At 59.0% G+C, this 15,124-nt stretch overlaps 1 protein-coding gene across 5 annotated transcripts in view; it reads right to left on the bottom strand.

Annotated features, from left to right (window-relative positions):
- KDM4B (lysine demethylase 4B) overlaps positions 1-15,124 on the bottom strand; it is a 183,955-nt gene that overhangs the window by 30,334 nt on the left and 138,497 nt on the right. For 3 of the 5 annotated variants that reach the window (XM_024237090.3, XM_054539406.2, XM_063719859.1), the window contains 3 exons: positions 14,119-14,315; positions 5,837-5,938; positions 5,204-5,403 (listed from right to left, as the gene is read on the bottom strand). In XM_024237090.3, the coding sequence (XP_024092858.3) occupies positions 5,204-5,403; positions 5,837-5,938; positions 14,119-14,315 (499 nt within the window). Of the gene's footprint in view, positions 1-5,203; positions 5,404-5,836; positions 5,939-8,755; positions 13,152-14,118; positions 14,316-15,124 lie in introns of those variants that run through there. The other 2 variants (XM_054539405.2, XM_054539407.2) reach the window with 2 other exon arrangements.

Genomic DNA, 15,124 nt, shown 5'->3' with positions numbered 1-15,124 from the left:
CGTCCACAGTCCCAGCTACTCAGGAGGCTGAGGTGGGAGAACTGCTTGAGCCCAGGAAGCCAAGGATGCAGTGAGCCATGACTGCACCACCGCCCTCTAACCTGGGGGACGCAGCAAGACTCGGTTTCAAAAAAAAAGAAAAGAAAAGAAGGCTGGGCATAGTGGCTCAGGCCTGTAATCCCAGCACTTTGGGAGGCTGAGGCGGGTGGATCACCTGAGGTCAGGAGTTGGAGACCATTCTGACCGACATGGTGAAACCCTGTCTGTATTAAAAATACAAAAATTAGCAGGGCATGGTGGTGGGCACCTGTAATCCCAGCTACTTGGGAGGCTGAAGCAGGAGAATCGTTTGAACCTGGGAGGTGGAGGTTGCATGAGCCGAGATTGCGTCACTGCACTCCAACCTGGGTGACACAGTGCAACTCCATCAGGAAAGGAAAGGAAAAGGAAAGGGAAAAGAAGCCACAGTCCTTTGCTAGCCAGTTGGGTAAACCAAGTCACAGGAGCTGGTGGCCGCCCTTCCTCCAGCCAGAGGCTGGCCAGCCCCTGGAGTCTGCTCAACAGGGAGGAAGACACCCATGGTACAGGGGATCCTTGTGACCCCTCCCAGGAGGCCCCACTGAGAACCCAGGACAGACTCTGACCACCAGCTCCACTCTGTAAAAGCCTTCCCAGGACTGGGCCACTTTCCTTGCTGCCCGAACCCACAGGTGGCAGCAGCGGTGGCAGCCTGCCCCATTTCCCCCACCGCGCTGGCCTGGGGAGGACGCGTGTCCTCTGGTCTCTGCTCTCCTGAAGGGCCCATCAAGGCAGCGTCCCAGCTCAGGGTCACATGGGCAGTTAACCGGTGGGCTTGGGTAGGCCCGGGTCCCCAAACCCAAGCCTGGATCTTTCTCTGCCTGTCTTCCCGTAACTCACCCGTCTCCTGTGAGACCACACACAGCCCCCAGCACGTTCTGACTCGTGAGAAGGGCGGTTTCACAAGACCCAAGCTCAAAGTGGCCCATGCAGCTCCCCCACCCTCAGGGACCCCAGCCCAAGCCCAGCCCACCCATGCCAGCCCGTCCTGTGGGGAGAATGGTCACGGCTCAGCCATCTCCCTGTCGCATGCCAGTCCCTCCAGGGACATCCCACAGTCCCCCTTGGAACAGACCCTGAACTGTGCCCATCCCCCACTCCCCTGCTGACCTCGCCTGGCGCTCACAGTCTCCAGAATCAAACACAGACTCCTGCTCAGAAGATACAAGGCCTGACTACCACAGCCAGCCCAGGAACTCATCCTCTACCAGCGCGACCCATGCTCAGGCGCCCGGCTGGCCTGCTGGAGTCTGCATTATTTCTGAGGATTTCCCAGACCCCAGAGGACCTGCAGTGTAGACACAGGCCCTGCAGGATGACAACACAAATGGGCACCTGTGCCTGCCCCTGCCCCGCAGGAAGCCCCTCGCCTGCTGCAGAGCTGAGTCCCTGTGCTGTTGAATGGTGCTGCAGTCCTAGCCCCCGGACCTGGGGTGCCACCTTGTTTGGGAAGAGCGTCACTGAAGACGGAATGAGTTATGATGAGACCCTTGGGGCGGGCCGGGCCCAGCGTGGCCGGTGTCCTTACAAAGGGGGGAATCTGGGCAGACACACTCTGGGAGAACACGGGAACGCAAAGGTGCCACCTGCAAGCCCAGGACAGGGGCCTGGGACAGGTCCTCCTGGGTCCTCGGAATGGGCCAGCCCAGCCGACACCTGGACCATGACCTTCCCGCTTCCACAGGTGTGAAATTGTACATTTCAGCCATTTCAGCCGCCCCATCTATGGACTTTAAACAAACGAAGCACAGCATATGAGAAGCCCTGTGCCACGCGAGGTCGTGTCCGAGAGCCACAGGGCACGGAGCAGTGGCCTCCAGCGCTCATGCCTGTGGGGCAGACAAGGGCATCAGGAGGCGCTGGTTGCCTGTCCCTCTCCATCGATGGAGGTTGGTTAGTTTGCCTGTCCCTGCATCTGCTCAGTCCTAGTGCCCCCCAGCAAGGGTCTCTCCAGGAAACGTGCCCTGAGGACAGCTCTGGGTGTGCAGTTTGCAAATGCTCCACTTCTCTGGATAAGGCCAGGTCCGTCTCCAATGCAGCTGGACTCACGCAGGTCCCAGGCAGCAGGGGACTGGGCTGCCCGCTGCACCGGCTTCCAGGGCTGGGCACGGTGGGTGTTTCTACCTCTGGTGGTCCGAGGAGCACACAGCAGCATCTCCTCAGCGCTTCCCAGAGCAGGCTGGGCTCATCAGCCTAAGGGGTCTCCTCCTCCATGCCCTCTTCCTTTGGGGGCTGAGCCCCTCCTGGTCCTCAGGCATTCTTATCTGCTCTTAGTCAGTGACGGGTGGCGAGTATCTTCCCTACCTATCGGCTTGTCTTCTCACTTTCTTAAAGGTTCATCCTTTGATAAACAGCAGTGGATTTGAGAGTCACTGAATTTGTCCATCTTTATTTTTCTGGTTTGTGCTTTTTAATAAAGAATCACTTAGCCTTGGGTTATAAAGATACTTTCCTGCTTTGTGTTTCCAGTTTGCCAGTTCTCTTTTGACAGAAATGCCTAAGCATGTGGCAGGCAGAGGAATGACCCCAAAGGCGTCTGCATCCTTATCCCTGGAGCCTGGGAATCTGTCCCCTCCCGTGGCAGAAGGAACATTCAGGTGGGACTGAGTGAAGGACCCTGACACAGGAGAGCATCTGGGAGACCCGGGGACCCAGGGTCCTCACTGGGTAGGAGGTAGGAGGGTAAGAGTCAGAGAGAGACCGGAAGAGGCTGCACTGTGGCTGTAAAGGGGGAGGAAGGGGCTCTGAGCCAAGGGATACGGGCGCCTCTAGACACTGAGAAAGGCAGGAAACAGGTTCTCCCCTGGAGCCCCCAGGAGGAAGCAGCCCTGCCCACAGCTTGATTTTGGCTCAGTGAGGCCTGTGTCAGACTGGCGGCCTCCAGAGCTGTGAGAGAAGGAGCGTGTGTTGTTTTACGCCACCAAGGTCGTGGTCGTTCATTTCAGCGGCCACAGGGCACTCACGGAGGCCGCAGCGTGGACGGGGGGAGGGAGGGGACTGAGGTCTCACACCACGTCCACTGCTCTGGGATTCCGATTCCTAGACCTTTTGCCATCTTTGCTTGGGTCCTGCAAGCTCTGTGGGCAAGCCCTGCCTTCTGGAAGGGCAGCCCTGGCCTCTTGACAGGCCTTGGGCTTTCATCCGCCTGCATTTAAATCGGCAAACCCTGCTGGGATCCCAAATGGGGCTGCACTGAACCTGCAGAGAATGTGGGGGAAGCCGTTAGCTGTCTGCTTCAGAGCTCTCCTAACACCTGGCACATCCTTCTGTTTATTATAGAAATTCTTTCTTATTTCCAAAAAAAGTCTCTTATTTTCTCCATAAAGATCATTTTTTTGGTTAGGTTTATTCCAAGATCCATTATTTCTGGTTGCTAGCACCATAAGGGGCATCTTTGGGAGCCACGTTTGCTGTGAGCGGCTCGCAGATGAGGGGTGAGATTGGGTTTCTGTGCCTGTCGCTCATCTCTGGCAGCTCCGCTCGATCCCCAAGTCACCAGGTGGCTCTGCCTGTAGACTCACTTGCTGCTTCTCAGTAAAGAATCGTCGCTACATGCAAACAGTGCCACGACAGCTGTGCTTTTCCCTTCTACCCATGATGCCTTTTCTGTCCTCGTCTTGCCTCTCTAGGCCGGCAGACCCTCCTGAGGCGTGCTGAACAGACACAGGGCCCACATACCCCACCAAGTAAGTGGCGCGTCAAGGGCAAACTCAACTCCGGCCTCTGCTCTTTCCCCCAGGGACACTCACTTTTCTTGCCTTAGGCCCACAGGCACTGGCCAACTGTGACCCTCAATACCTGCCCCGTGTATATGGGGAGGGCAGGGGCGTGCCTGCCTCCTGCAGTACTGCGAGGGCCACGACCCCATTGTCACAGATCAGGCGCCCCACGGCTGCCCCTGGCAGGTGGGAAGGACCTCACATCTGCTGAATGGCACCACAGCTGGGCCTCTTGCCATGTTCCAAGGACAATATTCACCTTGGGCACCAGCACATCCTGGAGACCTGATGCCTAGGAGGCAAACCAGGTCATGCTGGGCTCATACAGAGGGAAACTGAGGACTAGGACCCTCCGGCGAATGTGGCCCCCATGATCTGGGCCTCAGGCATTATGGCCAGGGGCAGCCCTTGGTGGGAGGCAGGCTGGCCGGCACACCCCACACACCTGCTCCCTGCATGGTGCCTGGAAACAGTGGGAGAGGGAAGGGCTCCCAGTGGGGGGCCCTAGCTGGGAACAGCCACTTTGCGCAGACTCCCAAGCAGCTAAAGCTCTAAATTGAGAAGATAAAACCCAGTCACCGGAAACAAAATGCTGTCAACCCTGGAACAGGAACCTTTACACACTCACAGGTGGGAGTTCCACATCCAAAAGCTCCCCCTGGAGAAGGAAATGTTTCTGAGACTGCCTCCTGGCAACCCGCACCCCGTTCACAACTGCTGGTTCACACTCCTGTGGGAAGGTGGCTGCCCCATCTTGCCAGCCCCGGAAGAGTGGGGAGGCCCGAGGGCAGGTGGGAGACCTGCTCACGGGAGCCCCAGCTCACAGTCAGGACCCGCCCTCTGCTCACAAGTGGCCATGGCCGCTGTAGGCGCGTTCCAGCATCTGGGCCATATACAGCATCCCGGTCTTTTATTTTATTATTATTATTGTTTTTGTGATACTGGGTCTTGCTCTGTTGCCCAGGTTGGAATGCAGTGGTGCAAACATGGCTCACTATAGCCTCGACCTCCCACCTCAGCTTCCCAAGTAGCTGGGACTATAGGTGCAAGCCACCAAGCCTGGTTAAATTTTTTTATATCGTAAGTAGAAACAGGGTCTCAAACTCCTGGGCTCAAGTGATCCTGCCACCTTGGCCTCCCAAAGTGCTAGGATTACAGGTGGGAGCCACTGCACCTGGCCTCTCGTAACTGCTCAATTCTGGGGAAGGAAGCACTTTTCTTACGGCCTCCACCTTACGATGTCTATTTTCACGAAATGCCCCACCCTGGCAAGAAAGCCACTGAATCGGATTCTTACAAAGTGGGGACTCTGGCTGCAGCAGGCACTGGTTCCTTCTAGGAGATGCTTGCTCACGGGGGTGGGAAAACAGCGGTGCCAGGCCTGGCCTGGCCTGGCAGGGACTGACCTTCTGCGCCCTCGGCCTCCCGGCCGTGTGGCAGTGGCTGCGGCTCCTCCTCCTCCTCCTCGGGGTCAGCCTCCGGCCCGGCCTCCTCCTTCACGCTGCCCCCAGCCTCCTCTAGGAGCGCCGCCCCAGCCGTACCCTCCCCAGGGGACTTGGGGTCTTCGGGCTTCGGCTTCTTGGGCTGGCTCCGTTTCCGGTGAGACCTGGAGAGGGAGGTTTATCAGGCAGGAGGGGAGACCAGGGAGGGAAGAGCCCCAGGTCTGTGCACTCTGTCCGGCAGCACGCAGCCCCCGCCCATCCCCAGAAGAGTGCTCCATGAGCAGGGGGCCTCCTGGCTGCAGGCCGGGACTAAAGGGAACCCTGGGTGGGGTTCTGCTCTTGCGGGGCAGGAGCTGTGTTGGGAGGAGAGACCAAAGGGAGACGGGGCAATGGACACAGTGGGGACGGTGTCAAGCAGGGGACGCTGATGACAGCTGGAGATGGGAAGCCGACTGACACCAGGTGGGAGGACGGGCGGGTCGGGGTGGCAGGAGCCGCGTGTGCCACGGGACAGAGACACAGGGAGTGTGAGCTCTGAGGGAAACAGCAGCTCATGGAAAATGCCTAGACGACAAACGGAACGAAAAAGACACTTACGACAGCCCCGGCCTTTTGGTCTGCTCTTTCTTCCTTTCTAGACTTGGTTTCCTCTCCTCCTCAGTCTTTCTCCAGTGTCTGTTTTCTTTCAGACTAATTTGTCTAGAATGTAAATTTCATGGGTTTTTTTCTCTAGGACTTCTGCTCAACTCCCCAGGACGCCTGGTCCTGGGCACCTGGCTCTGTCCCCGACTCCCTGGGTCCTCTCTCTGCAGCCCGTGAGGCGCATGGGAGCCCCAGCTCACACTCTGCTGCTCTGACCTGTGCCCACACCCCAGGGCCTGCCAGGGCCTCCTCTGCACCCTGAGCCCAGGATCTGCTCACAGGGCAGGCATGGGCCAAGAGGAGGTGCATCCTGCATGCCTGGACACCCACAATCCCGGGGTACATCGGGGAGGTCCCGGTCCCTGCACACCAGCCCTAAGTAAGGGATTCAACCTGAGATTTACAGGCTTGGCTGAGCTAGAACTTCTTAGAAATGAGAGAGAGGGGGGCTGAAAAAGGGAGGAAAAGTGACAGCCAGGTGAACCTGCAGCTGAGCGGCCAGCGCCTCACACCAGGTTCCCCCAGGGACCTCCAGGGTCTTTCCAGGAAGGAAGCAAAAGCTTTTTGGAGATGCGGAGGGGGTGGCTCCCAGGGAGCTCAGGCAGAAGCCGGGAGTGCGGAGAAGCCGAGGCCTGGCTGGTCACTAGTGCCTCCCCCGGGCATGTGATATCTGCACCTCCTCCAGGCCCACCTCCTGTAGCTGCCCTAAGCCCTGGCCTGGCCAGGGGCCTCACTAGGCCATGAGCTCGAGGCCACACAGCCCGGCTCCCCAGTGGCCTTTCTCCCCTTACCCAGTTGAGATCCAGCCACGTCAAGCCCACCAGCAGTCAGGCAGAGCTGGGAGCGCCAGTGTTTCCGGGACAATCGCCAATGCCGGCTGCGGCTTCTGGGTGCTTCCCGTGTCCCCTGTCCCCGTGGGCTCAGACTCGGACACCTCAATCCCACGGGGGTCCCTGTGGCAGCTGCCCCTCCAAGGACCAAGTGGTCACCAGGGTGGGGCAGGCTCATCTGACGGGGGTGGGGTGGGCCCGCTGGCGGGGCTTCTGTCACCAGGACCTCCTCACCTCTGCCTGAGCCAGGCTGTCACATGGGCCGGCAGCAGCCCATGCTCCCTCAGGACACTTGGACCTGACCCCTGCCCACCGCTGCTCCCAGCCACTCTGCCCGCCCTGTGCTCCATGCTGGCTTCTGGGGCGCCTCCTCCAGGAAGCCTTCCTAGAACACTAGTCACTGCCGGCCCTCCTTGTTCCTCAGCTGCCTAACTCGCTAGAATCAGTGCTCCCCGATGTCTGCAGCATGGCCCACCACAATGACTCAAGGCAGAAAGCGGGTGGACCAGAGGCATGGCATCACACAGCATGGTGCACACAAGGTCGCTGTGGGGCGGCCGGGCGGGGGTGGGAGGCAGGCAGGGGCAGGCGTGCGGCCAGAGTCACTAACACAGGGAGCAGGAGGTGGGTGGGAGACACGGGAGCGGCCCCCGCCCTCCAGAGAACGTTCTCCACAACAGCAGCCCAAGGACAGCTCCGGGCAGGCAGCCTCAGGCTCCGCTCAGGGGCTGGGGAAATGCTGGGTGCCTGCCCCACGTGGAGACAGCAGGCTGAGGAGGAGGAAGCTTCAGACCGGCGCTGGGGTGCAACTGGCTCTTGTCACCACTGTCATCCCAAGGTGGGCTTCCCTCCTGGTCTGGGAATGCCCCAGGGCTGTAGGGCCGGGATCCCACAGTGGACCTGCCCTGGTCCCAGACAGCACCAGCAGAAGGGCACCCTCCCATGCCACTCACCTGGCCTCGGCTGCCCCCAGCTCCACAGCCCCTTCTCCCATCCACTGCAGTCCCTCCCTCCACCCCCATCCTGAAAACCCACCCTAAAGGTCGCTTCTGACCATGGCCCTCCCCTGCTACAGCCTTCCGGGGGCACCCCCACGGCCTTCAAGCCTTACTGTGTCTGCCCCAGAGGGCCCCAGAACTGTCCTGGTGCCCAACCAGAGCTCTGGGGCCTCATCTTTGCAGCCCAGCCCTTTCCTACCTGCCACAGTGCCAGGCTGAGACCCCTGGGTCCCACACTACATGGAACTGGGTAGGGCTCATTGCACAGACACAGCAAGGGGGGCACAGCCCACGGCAGAAGGGCAGCCATCACTTGGGGCATCTGTGGGGTCCTAAGAGCACACCTCTTCCCGACCCTGACGCCTTCATCCCCCTTTGCATGTTTCTGCACCCGAAGCTTGTTTCTGGGTCTGGCTCCTGGCACAGGTGCTGAGGGTGTGGCCATCCTTGCTCACCTCCCTGACTGTCCCCTTCTCTCCCTGCACCTGCCACCGTCTTCCATTGCAGCCAAATTCCACGTTTATGCTTTTACACCCCATAAACATTGTGCATCCATGAGCCACAGAGCAACTCAGGCCGCATTCCCTGCCCCCACCCTGGGGTCTGGAACTGGCCTCCTGCTTTGGATGCCTAGCTTCCTTGGTATCTCTGAGCTCCCTGCCATTGCTCTTTAACTCCTGCTGTGGTCTCCTATGCAGGGTGTCCCCTTCTCTCCATGACACCCCTGGGGGTCTTGGTTCCTTCTCCCATGATCTTGAGACTCCCCTTGACTCTCCTGGGTTAGATCTTGTTTCCTCAACCCCATGGCTTTCTCAGTTTACATCCTTGTTTAGCTGGAGCACATCCTGAAGCAGCTTCCTGAGAAAGGAGGTGGAATATGAGACTCTGTGTGTCTAAAAAGATCCTTATTCCCCTCACACATTTCTTGACAATTTGGCTAGGTAAAAGATTTGGGGAGAATTATTCCTCTTCTGACTTTTGAAGGCCTTTTTCCTTTGTCTTTTAGCTTGTGGCGTTATAACTGTAAATCTAATGCTAATAGGATCTCCTGTTCTTTTTTTTTTTTTTTTTTTTTTAAGAGACATGGTCTTGCTATGTTGCCCAGGCTGACCTCGAACTCTTGGCCTCAAGTGATCCTCCTGCCTTGGCCTCCCACAGTGCTGGGATCACAGGCGTGAGCTACCATGCCCAGCCCCAGTCTGGTGAGCTGTTTATGTGATCTGCTTGCTCTGGAAGCTTTCAGGGCCTTTGTTTAATCCAGGAGTTGTGAAATTTCACAGCAATGCATTGTGGTTTGGGTAATTTCCATTCTTGGGTGGACTTTCCGGCAGACTTTTTAACCTGGAAATGCAAAGTCTTTGGGTCCCAGGACACTTTCTTTTCTCTTTTTCTGAAACTCCTATCAGGGGCTAGATTTCCTGGACTATGCCTCTGACTTCCTGATCCTTCCTATCTTCTAGCTCTGTCTGTCAGTGCTGTGGGAGGGGCTTCTTCAAGGGCCTCCCAATCCACTGTGGGCTTGTCTCTTCTCTAGATGGTAACATCCGAGAGCCACTCGTTCCTGGAATGTTTCTTCTTCACAGCAATGGCTCTTCTTCCATAATGCAAAGTCCCGGCCCGCTCCAGCGCCCTGCACTCACTGCATCCTCTTTCCTCGGAGCTCTGCCCTTCTTTGCTGTGTTTGCCTTTGCCATGGGAGCGCGGCCTCCAACGTGTCGGGCCCCCTGGCCGTTGATCCCTCTGTGCACGGTGCCATGTGTGAGCTGGGCCTGGTGAAGGCAGCGGCAGGGGCTGCTGAGGGCAGGAGCCTGTGACTTTAGGAGAGCCCCAGTATCAGCATATGTGGCTCTGCTCCACTGGGCCCCTTTGTTCTCTGGCAAAGGACCCCCACCTCCTCTATTGTCTCTCCTGGCCTTGGGGGTGGGGGGGATGTGCAGTTGGCAGCTGGGCCCCACTGCCCACCCCAGGAAGGCGCCTCCCTTCTGCCCAGAGCCACCCACTGTCTTCTGCTGGTTGCCCCCGCATCCCCCCACCACCCCCAGGGGCTGCCCATGTCTGCCCGCTGTGTCCTTCTGCGGCCCCGTGGTGCAGCCCAGCTGCTCCCTGCTGGCTGTCCTCCAGGTCGCCGGCCCATGGGGTCTCCTGCCCACCCTTCCCTGCTTTTCAAAGCCTGGAGACGTGCTCAGCTGCCACTACCCCCTCTCCTGTTCTCTGCACTTCACTCTCTAGCGTTTCAGGAGAGAGTGGAGATAAATAAGCACTTAGCCTGCCAGGCTTAACTGGACGCCCCGGGCTCATTCTTATGAGCCACATGTCGGGGCGTAGTCCAGATAACTGCACTAGTATTTCCAAGGGGGAAGCAGGTGTTCTTTGCAGCTTGTATGGCAGGAGACGGGGTGGACGGCCTCTGGCCCTGTCACTCAGTAACACGGGGCACCTGCAGCACCCAGAGTGGGACCATCAGCTCTCAGTGCCGCGCTGGCTCCGGGCTTCTCACAGGGCTGGGAGGACTGGGAGGTTGGCCCCAGGATGAGCCCTCAGAGCCGCCCACCCCCACCCAAAGTGGCCCAGTGCTCCCCGCCCCGAAGACTAGACCCTGTGCTGAGGAATTTCACCTTTGAGAAAATGAAGGGCAGCTCTAGGAAAGAGACAAGAGACGGCGAGTGAGTCCCTGAGGCTGTGCACTCCCTGCAGGGGCTGGCAGGTCCCTGTGCTCCTGAAGTTCTGTCCCTGAGGGCTGAGGTCCCTGTTGGTGGGGAGGGCTCAGGAATGCAGCTGGGGTGTGGCAGCCCTGGCAGGAGTTGGGGCCAGAGGTGTGGTGGTGTCCTGCACTGGTGCAGGGGCGACAGGCCAAGGCAGAGCAGGAGGGGACAGGCAGCACAGAGCTCGGAGGGGTAGGGGAGACGAGGCCTGGGCCCAGCCGGGCTCACAGAGCAGCAGTGGGCCAGGGAGGCTGTGGTGAGGCGGGTGCACAGATGTCCTGCAGGGAGCACGTACCTGCTGGAGCACATGCACATGGCGCTTCTGGCGTGGAAAGAGTTTGCATGGAGGAGCGCCGCATGGGTGCCACAGAGCACTGTGAGGGCTCCGGCTCAGGCAGGGCACCAGAACGCACAGCGCCACCGGAAGTGGGGAGGCTGAGGGCACCCGCCAGGAGCCAGGCTGCAGTTTTAGGCAACCCATCCATCAGGGCGAAGAATACAAACAGCCCCCAATGCTCGCCCAAAGAGATTTAGTTCCGGAAGAGACCCATGTAAGGTGGCGAGCGGGGAGTAGGCCGCGTCCTCTGAGCTCAGGCAGCTGTGCCGAACCATCCGCACCCCACGGGGTACCTGGTAAACACATGGGGGCCGTCCCACAGCCACGCCGAGGGCAGGGAAGGCTGGACTGCACGGCAGCGAGGGCATGGCGCCCACCCTGACGCCATCCCTTGGTCTAGGGCAGGGGTTCCCACCTGGGGGACTGGGCGATGTCTGGGGACATCTGTGGTTGTCACGACTTGGGGAGCTCCTGGCATGGAGTGGTTGGAGGCCAGGGATACTGCTCATCACCCTGCAGGGCCCAGGATGCTCCCCCAACCAGAGAAGGATCCCGCCTGTGTCCACAAGACCCTTGTCTGGGAGACAGAGCCAGTCCACTGTGTCTCCCGATCCAGCCTGAGCCACAGATGCTCAGACAGGGCTGCCCTGGCCCCAGGATATGCCCTCAGGGAGGGAGCCTGGCTCAGGGGAAAAGGCAGGCCACATGGAGAGGGCACTGCTCAGGGGGGAACCGACCACCTCCCAGGTGGAAGGAGGGGCAGCTTGGGCTTTGAAACGTGAATCACCCATCTGCGTCTCCAGAGAAAAGCACCCCCCATGACTTAAAAAAAAAAAAAAAAAAAGTGAATCAGCCTTGTTTTACATACTGAAGGCTTTAAAGAAAATTATATCCTTGGGAAGCTGACTTCATTTGTTATTCAGGCTCGCTGCTGGGTGAAGGCAGCCCCCAGGATGGCAGCGCAGGAGAGGGTGGGAGGGGGCTCCTGGGAGGAGCAGGTCGTGACTAGAAGTGAGGGGGCGGCTGGAGCAGGGAGGCCAGGCCATGCAAGGGCTGGTTCTGGGGGGTCCACTTCCTGTGTGCAAAGAAGGTTCCGAGCAGCAGTGAGCGCAGAGGCTTCCACATCTCCTCCTGGCAGGCAATTTATACGGCCTCTAGTCCCATTCCACTCCTGGAACGTGGCGCCGGTTTATTGGCAATCCGCTCTGTTGACCAATTAGCCTGAGCCACAATCAATTAACCATTATGCAAATAGCACGTCTGGCTGGGCCTGGGAGCTGGGGTGCACGAGCTCTGTGCTGCGGGGGGCCGCCTGGAGTAGCCTCACCAGGAGGCAGCTCTTCATGAGGAGCACACAGGAGGCAGGAAATCAAAAGGACAGATAACAAGAGCAGAAGAGACAGATTCACCTTGGCAGGGCTGTCAGGAAGGGCTGTGAAAACACTCGGGGCAGAGGGAACATTCTCCGAGAGAGGCCGCGAGGTGGGGAAGACAGAGGAGGCCGAGACAGATGCCCAGACCGCCCAGGAGTCCCAGACTCACAGACAGATGGACGTGTTGAAAAAGAAGGCACCCAGTTAGAGGAGAAGGTTCTGGACCAGAAGTGACTTTTCAGAAACCAGTTCCAAGGCCTGTTTCTGCAGAGCGTGGTGGGGGGCCAAGGCTGAGTCGCCCCCAACGTTGGTGCTCAGTGGCTGGGTCTCGAGTGGGCACCATCCATCGCCAGCTGGGACAAGAGCAAGGCAGCAGAGACTGGATGGCTGCAGAGGGAAGGCCACTGCTCAAAGGGAAGGGGGAGGCTGCCCCCCACACCAGGGCCACCACTGTTGGCTCAAAGACCAGACCTGCCAGCAGTCTATCTGGGTACGACCCACAAGCTAGGAATAGTGTTTACATTTTTTTGTTTGTTTGTTTGTTTTCCTGGAGAGACAAGGTCTTGCTCTGTCTTTCAGGCTGGAGTGCAGTGGTACGATCTCGGCTCGCTGCAGCCTTGACCTCCTGGGCTTAAGTGATCTTCCTGCCTCAGCCTTCTGAGTAGTTGGGACCACAGGAGCACACCACCACACCCAGCTAATTTGTAAATTTTTTGTAGAGATGGCATCTCAATATGTTGCCCAGGCTGGTCTCAAACCCCTGGACTCAAGCAATCCTCCCTCCTTGGCCTCCAAAGTGCAGAGATTACAGGTGTGAGCGACCGTGCCTGGCCAATGTTCACATTTTTAAGCGGCTGAAAACAGAACAATTATCGTATTTGGTAGCAAGTGAAAATCATGAGATCCGCATTTCAGGGTCGGTAAACAAAGCTTCACGGACACAGCCACATGTATTTCTTCTCTGTCTGTCATCTGCAGGGGTCTTGAGTTGCCACGCGGAGTCGAGACGTCGAGACACAGGAGGTCTGGCCTGCAAAGTTGCCAAGTCACAAATGTTTGCTCTCTGGCCCTTCCCAGGAGGAGTCGGCTGAGCCCACTCTGTGCCGTCCCTCCCGGCTCCAGCTCGTGCTCAGGGGCTCCCTGAATGTTCCTTGGGCACCAAACAGGAGTGAGATCTGTCGACAACTGTGCCGAGGGCAGCTCAGAGCCCTGGAAGCCTGGACGCTTCCCACAGGAGGGGCTGGGGAGGCCGGCGCTCGCCTTCACTCTGGGCATGAAGTGGATCTCCTCCTTGGCCGGGACCTGCCTCCGTGTCCCCACAGCCCCTTGCAGTAGGAAGCCAAGAGGCTGCAGATGCTTTGCACTCTCCTCCAGGCGGACACCAGATACCTGGCTGGGAGGGTCTGTGAGGCAGTGGGGACCCCGATGCGCAGGGAGGGGTTCTGAGTGGGAGGAGGGCATCCAGGGTCATGCCAGGGGCCGGCCTTCTGCAATCCTCTCCACGATCTCAAATCCAAGCAGCCCCACCTGATGCCCCGTGAGTCCTTGCAGGGGACCCGCCTGCTCTCAGCGCCAGGGAGGGGCCCGAGTAGCCGGACAGCAGAAATGCGGTGAGTGAGAGGGACAGGGAGCCATGTAGCTGGTGACTCTGCTGAGGCAATAGCAAGGGGCCTGGGGCCGCCCAGGGTCAGCCTCCTGGCGGGCACATGACAGGGAGTATAGGGAGCCCGCGGGTATGAACGGCACAGACACTGCCCGCCAGAGCAGGCCCCACCCACCCCAGCAAGGCGCGGCCTCGAGAAAACACTGTGCCTCAGACTCGAGGAGAAACAGAACAGGAGGAGGAGGATGAAAGAGGAGGCGGGGCGGGAATAGGAAGAAAGGGAGGAGTGGGACACAGCCCGGAGCCCCTGCCAGTGAGAAGGGGCCTGGGCCACACAGCAGGACCACCCTCCATCATGCTGGGCCAGTCACGCGGCAGTCCCTTGGCAACTCACCTGCGGAGGAGCTTGGCCTTCAGCGAGGCCCGGGATGCACTCCAGGAGCTCAGCTCAGGGCTGGTGAGCGCTGTGGGCCGCGTGTGGTCCAGCACCGTGAGGTCCTTGCCCTGCTTCCACAGCTCGTAGCGCTCGGGCTGCAGGATGCGCACGAACACGTCCATGGAGATCTTGACCATGTCCTTCCGGCACGTGCACTGTGGCAGGAGACAGGCGCCTGAGCCCTCGCACCGCACTTGGACGGCCGGCTCCACACACCCCACCCCAGAGTAGGGAGGGCCCACGGCCCAGGCCTCCCACACTCCATCCCACTGCTGGGCTTTCCGCTTCTAGAACATTTTCCTTTTCGAGACAGGGTCTCACTCTGTCGCCCAGGCTGGAGTGCAGTGGTGCAATCATGGCTCACTGCAGCCTCAACCTCTCAGATTCAAGCAATTCTCCCGCCTCAGCCTCCCAAGTAGCTGGGACTACAGGCACCCACCACAACATCTGGCTAATCCTTAAGATAATTTTTAGAGTTGGGGTCTCGCTATGTTGCTCAGGCTAGTCTTGAACTCCTGGGTTCAAGTGATCCTCTTGCCTCAGTCTCCCAAAGCCCTGGGATTACAGGTGTGCACCGCCACTCCTGCTGTTTCTAGGACTTCTATCACAAGTCAGGAAACGGCGTCGCCCCGTTGTGAGTCCCTGGTTTGCCTCCACGGAGTTGGAACGGCCACTGAGCAAACACCCAAGAGAAATGGGGGCTGGACGCGGCTCGATGAGGGGCCTGAGGTTCAGGACTGGGCACTGCCCCACGCACAGCTGTCCAGAGACCAGCGAGGCTGAGGTTCAGATGCCTCCTGTTGGTTCAGGCATAAATCTCCCTCCTATCAGACGCGGGTGCCCCCAGGTAGGTAAAAATGGATACGGAGTATTTTATAACAGCAATCATTCCAAGAGGGCTGGGAAGAAGGGAGACAACGGTAGTCCCCAAAGAGCTGAGAGAACCAACAGGAATCCCAGAATG

The sequence above is a fragment of the Pongo abelii genome, chromosome 20, assembly GCF_028885655.2.
Source record: "Pongo abelii isolate AG06213 chromosome 20, NHGRI_mPonAbe1-v2.0_pri, whole genome shotgun sequence".
Taxonomy (NCBI): Eukaryota; Metazoa; Chordata; class Mammalia; order Primates; family Hominidae; genus Pongo; species Pongo abelii.
Note: the sequence above shows the minus strand (reverse complement) of the source record. Positions and strands in the feature narration are given on the sequence as shown.